At 21.8% G+C, this 6,654-nt stretch overlaps 1 protein-coding gene across 1 annotated transcript; it reads right to left on the reverse strand.

Annotated features, from left to right (window-relative positions):
* Positions 1–240: 240 nt before the first annotated feature.
* Positions 241–6,443, reverse strand: LOC149510835 (cell number regulator 9-like). Its single transcript, XM_089756641.1, has 4 exons — positions 6,077–6,443; positions 5,835–5,906; positions 5,452–5,661; positions 241–299 (listed from the first exon to the last, which is right to left on the reverse strand). Exons 1-4 carry the CDS (start codon positions 6,150–6,152, stop codon positions 241–243), a joined length of 417 nt encoding a protein of 138 aa, XP_089612767.1. The 5' UTR covers positions 6,153–6,443.
* Between the last annotated feature and the right edge of the window lie 211 nt (positions 6,444–6,654).

A 6,654-nucleotide genomic window follows, 5' to 3' on the forward strand; every position in this document is an offset into this window, starting at 1 on the left:
TTTTTTAATTTTTATATTACGATTTTTTTTTGTAAAAATTAGTTAAGTCCAAAATTTATTTTTATTAAAATTAAAATTTTTTTAAAAAAAATCTAGACTTCCTCTAACCCAGTTTCGAAATTCCAATTTGGAACTTCCAGGCTTAATCTAAAGATAAATCTTTTTATTTATCAAAGATAAATATTTGACAATCTTGTAACTGAGCAATTGGTTTTAATCTCCTTTGATAATTGGTGCTGATCATCTCTGCATGGTAGGAGGCAGCAGTGAAGGTGGAGCATTAGGGAGTCCATACCAACCTGTAGTAAGCAAATTAAAATTACTCAATTATTGTAATTTTTAAATTTATCATTTTACTTAAAATGAGGATTAAAATGTAAATTATTTAAAATTTTATTTTAATAGAATGCATAGTTATTTAATTTATTTAATAATTTGTTTACACTCTTTTAATAAAAAAAATAATTAATGAATAACATAATTTACATTTTCTCAATTATTTTAATTATTTCAAATCAAAATTTATTTAATAAAATTTTTATTTGATTGTTTAATTATTCAAAAAACTATTGTGTTCTATTTCTTAAAATTTCTTTCAATTATTTTTAATCTTACTCTTTTTTTCATATTAATAAAAGCCAAATTTAATTTATACTCACAATTAAAAATAATAAAAAATAGTAAAAATGGATAAGCAAATATTTAAATCGTTATTTTTACCACAAATTTATGATTTTTTTTGTGTGAATTATGTTTGTTTTCTGATAATCGGTGCTGGCTAAAAATAAGACAGCGGAATTGTGTGTAATTGCCTTCTTATAATTTTAAGATATTTTTAATTTTTTATTATTTACATTTTATATTTTTTTTTATTAAGGGTGAAATGATTATTATATAATATGAAGGGGCGAAATATTCACTGTCTAATATTGGACACTCGTCAACAAATTTTTTATTATTTATATTTTAAATTATTTGTTGATTAAGGTTAAAATGACCATATAAAGAGATAAAGAGTCATTGCATAATATTGGACACTTGTCAACAACTAAAGGGATAGTTTTCACAATTTTTAAAATGTGGTCCCCACTACATCACAGATTATTTTTTTTATTTTAAAATATAAATTATTTAATTTTTTACTTTAACAAAAAAATAATTATCTAGCTTACTTAATGATTTAGTTTTTATTATTTTTAATAAAATGTCACATGTTTAATTTTATAAATTAATGGTAAGAGTGTTATAGTATTTTAATATGTTGTTAATTTTATATTATGTTAAAATTTAATATATAATTCAATAGGAGCATTATAGTAATTTTAAAATAAAATATCAAATGTTAATTTTTTATGAAGCACTCATAAATGTATTTACGTAATTATGATATAAGGAGTATTATAATAATTTTGATTAATTATAGTGAAAAGATATTTTTATAGTATGGCATCGAGGGTATTATAGTGATTTGATCAATTATTGTACGAGAGATATTTTCGTAATTATAATAAAAAAATATTATAGTAATTTTAATCAATTATAACAGGAAAAGCATTTCTATAATTATGATAAGATGATATTATAATAATTTTGATTAATTATGAAAATAAGAATAATTTCGTAATTATGGTAGAAAGTTATTATAATAAATTTAAATACGTATCAACATCATATTAAACAAACAAATGGGCGTTATAGTAATTTCAATGAGAATTGTTTTAATATATGTTATTTAACATTTAATAAGTAATTTGATAAGAGTATTATAATAAATTTCAAACAAAGTTCTACGTGTCAAATATATATGAAGTAATGGCAATAGTATTTTAGTAATTTGATATGTAGTTAATTTATATTATGTTAAAATTTCATATGTAATTTAATAGGAATATTATCATAATTTTTAAATAAAATTCTCATGTCAAATTTTTATAAAGTAATGGTAAGGATATATTAATAATTTAATATGTGGTTAATTTTATATTATGTTAAAATTTAATATATAATTTAATAGAAATATTATAGTAATTTTGAAAAAAAATATCAAATGTCAACTTCCTATAAAGTACTCATAAAAGTGTTTCCATAATTATGATATGAGAAATATTATAATAAATTTTGGTTATTTATGTTAATGGTATTTTCGTAATTTTGGTAAGATGGGCATTGTAGTAATTTTTAGCTAATTATAGTAGAAGGGTATTTCTATAATTATTATAGGAGGATATCATAGTAATTTTAGATAATTATAAAAAGAGAAGTATTTTCATAATTATGATAAAAAGACATTGTGATAAATTTGGACATATGTCAACATCATATCAAATAAACAAATAACTATTGTAGTAATTTTTAAGGAGATTGTTTTAATATATGTTATTGATTTGAAACAAAATACCACATGTCAACTTCTTATTAAGCATTTATAAGGGTATTTTCATAATTATAGGATGAGGGATATTATAGTAATTTTTATTAATTATGAGAGGAATGTATTTTCATAATTATGGTAGAATTGTATTATAGTAATTTTGATAAATTATAAGAGAATGTATATTTTCGTAGGGCATAATAGTCAATTTGATACGTGTTAATTTCTTATCAAATAATGAAAATGGTATTTTAGTAATTTTTTAAGATTATTTCAATAATTATAGTATAAGGGTATTATAATAAATAATTATAAGAGAAAATGTATTTTTGAAATTATGGTATAAAAGCATAATAGTCAATTTGGTCACATGTCATTTTTTTATCATACAATAAAAAAGGTATTTTGGTATGTTCTTAGGGGAGGTGTTATGATAAATAATTATAAGAGAAAGAGTATTTTTGTAATTATGGTATGAAGGCATAATAGTCAATTTGGCCACATGTTAATTTATTATCAAATAATGAAAATAACATTTTGATAATTTTTTAAGAGATTATTTAGTAAATAATTATATGAGAATAGATATTTTCGTAATTATGGTATTGAGACATAATAGTCAATTTGGTCATATATCACTTTGTTATCAAATAAAAAGAAGGGCATTTTGGTCATTGAAAAGGGTATTTTGATAATTTCTTAGGGGAGGTGTTATAGTAAATAATTATAAGAGAAAAAGATATTTTCATAATTATGATATGAGGATATAATAGTCAATTTTGTTAATATTAATTTCTTATCAAATAATGAAAAAGACATTTTGGTAATTTATAAGAGATTTTTTAGTAAATAATTATAAGAGAAAAGATATTTTTGTAATTATAATATGAAGGTATAATAATCAATTCGAACACTTGTCACTTTCTTATAAAATAAAGAAAAAAATTTTGATAAATTTTTAAGAGATTATTTTCATGTATCATATAGACTAGAATATTACCCTTGCTTTGTCTAGGATTTTTTAAAATTTTATAAAAAATAATTTTAAAAATTTTATGTTTTCAACTTTTGAATTTTTGAGATTTAAGCAAAAGAAAAGAATTTGAAAATTTTATTTCTAGAGTTTTTTATATGGTTGTTTTTGTTGATTGGTTATCGATAATTTTTTCATTTGAAAATTATTAAATAATCTCAAATCTAATATCTTTAGTTTTTTAATTTAATTTTTTTTGGTTTTTAGGAGATTTTTTTTGGAAAATAATTAAATTTTAGATCTAGTAATCTTTTAAAAAAATTTTTGTTATTTTGGGTGAATTTTTTAATTTATTTTTGTGTAAATTATTTTTTCAATTGATTATTGTTTTAGTTGTATTTCTTTATGTCTTATTATATGAATGAGATTCAAAATGTTCATTAGTCTTAGGATTTTTTACGTTGACTTTTTTATTGATGAGTTGAATATATATTTAGGAATTTTTTTTAATATAGGTGTTTGATTTTATTTATTTATTTTAGCAAAAAATTTGAAGAGCTTTATAATTGCCGACAATACTTCCTCCTCCGTCTACTCATCTCCTATTATGTATTTTATTTTCTATTTTTATTATAATTATAATTAAGCAATTAGAAAATATTTTTTGAAAATTTTTTAAAAAAATTTAAAATGTGACATGATAAGTGAATAGCTTGCATACTAACTCTTTAGTAGATTTTTTGAAAAAGATTTTTTTAAATGTTAAAAAAAAGAAGATGATAAGTAGCAGCAAAGAGCTTACCGCATGTTACCCTACTATCCGTTAAGGTAATTTTAATAGTATGTTATAAAAAATTATTAAATAATTAAAAAAAAATGACATTGGCACATGTCACCATACCATCTACATGTCACGATACTATCTCTTAGGAAATAATTTTAATAGTATGTTATAGATGTTATAAATGTTATAAGTTATAGATGTTATAGATTTTAATTTTTCGAAATCAACATTTCTTTAATAAAATTTTTATTTAATTGTTTAATTATTAAAAAGACTATTGTATTCTATTTCTTAAATGAATATTTTTATTGTTTAATTTATTCAATTATTTTTTAATTTCACTCTTTTTACAAATTAATAATATGATAAATTTAATTTATACTCAAATAAAAAAAAATAAATGGGTTAATAAATACTTAAATTATTATTGTTTAGCCCAAATTTATGGTTTTTCTATATGAACTGTGTTTGTTTTTCTGATTATTGTTGCTAGATGAAAATAAGATTGTGGAATTATGTGTAATTGCCTTTTTTATTTTAAAATATTTTTAACTTTTTATTATTTACATTTTAAAAATGTTTTGATCAAGGGTAAAATGATCATTATATAATATGAAATGGTTTAAAATAATCATTGCCCAATATTAGACACTTGCTAATAAATTTTTTATTATTTACATTTTAAATTATTTTTTTATTAAAGATAAACTGGTTATTGTAAAATAGAAAAGGGAAAAAATAATTATATAATATTGAACACTTGTCAACAACTAAATCCTTAAAGATAGCTTTTATATATAGATATAGATGAATTTTTTTTTTTTTTAATTTTGATTTGGTTCAAATTAGGTTGATAATTTTAGACATGACATGAAACTATATGAAAAAAAAAAAAAAACTAAAATTAATCACACAGTTTAAAATTTTAATAAAATGGTATATTAATTTGACAAAAATAAAAAAATATATTTTATTTTTTACATATCGACAGAAATTATGATATGATTCATGTTTTATATATACTTGACACGAAATACATATGATACATATACATACGAATTATCAAATTTAGTTTAAATATGAAAAAAAAAAAAAAAAACTAGTTATATTCTATAGAATACTCATTTATTCCCTTACAAAATATTTTTTATCGTTAAATTTTTATTGTTCTTAATTAAATTTAAAAATATATTGATAAAATTGCACATGTTTAAAAATGAGTTATAGATTTAAACTACTACCAATGATAATTTTGAATTTTATTCCAAGATAATATCAACAAAAATATAAAAGATAAATGAAGTTAAGTAATGCAGGATCAACCTTTGGATGGGTCAAAACCTCTATTCTTGAGCTCAGCATGCTCTTGACAAAGAGCACATAGCTCACAGCAATAATGAACACAGCAATCGTCGCAAGGCTCTTCTGGCAAATCGAATCTGGCTCGCAATCTCTCTCTATAAACACAGGACAGCAGCCAGTGACATGAACACAACATCAACAGCCCATATGCACAACCTTGTTTGATGCAAGCTGTTAAAAATAGGAGAGAATATTCAGACAACATTTTTAAGTAAAGAAAATGATTTGGACTGCTAACAATGTAAAATGTTGGACTTTTGGTTTCAATGATTAACATTTAAATTCGGATAATCTCAAATATAAAAAAAAAATTTTAAAAATTGACGATGGATTTCTATTCTTACAGGCTTTTCCTTGATCCACAATTTCTGCAATTTGGCCAAAGGTGATGCATGGGAGCCACCATGTTATGCAGCCTGCAATATACAGATAAGAAAATCTAAAGAAAATTTTGAAAACCAAACTAAATATAATAAAATATAATATATGCATAATTATATATATATATATATATATGTGGGTGTATGTGGGTGTATGTGTGTGCAAGCCGGCACATGTTATCTAATATTAGAAACGGAGAACTTACAAGTGCATACATCGCTTCCACAGCCGCAGAGGAAAGCAGACCATATAGGTGGTTGGGGACGATGAATAATGTCCATGTTTCCTCAATGCAAAGGTTGGTTATCATCAACGACAAACAAATTTTAGGAATACCAATGATCCATCCATCCATTTATAGTAAGGGGTGGCATTGGCATTTGGAAATCGACACCTTTTGGAATTAATTTTTTAATTACACGTTAAACTTTAATTGGATTTTCATTTCAGGCAAGCCTAGAAATTGGTGATGGAAGAATATTCAGGATACCTTCTTACCATTGCCGTCATAATAGAAAAAAGAATAATATTATTTTAATTATTGTCATTATTCTTCATTTTCGGCTAACAATATAAGACAATATATTCAGTTTTTATAAGTTTTTAAATTAATTTTATAAATTTTAATATCCTTGGAAGCTAAGAACAATTGATTATATGCATATATATATTGACTCATCTTGTTATTTTCTTTAGAGGGATGTTAGCAGGAGTTTGTTTTGTTTATCATGGATCTCCTCGAGAATATCTGGATAATATTTTTAATATTCTTGAGGATAAATG

The sequence above is a fragment of the Durio zibethinus genome, chromosome 27, assembly GCF_047325235.1.
Source record: "Durio zibethinus cultivar Kanyao isolate XHJ-2024 chromosome 27, ASM4732523v1, whole genome shotgun sequence".
Lineage (NCBI taxonomy): Eukaryota > Viridiplantae > Streptophyta > Magnoliopsida > Malvales > Malvaceae > Durio > Durio zibethinus.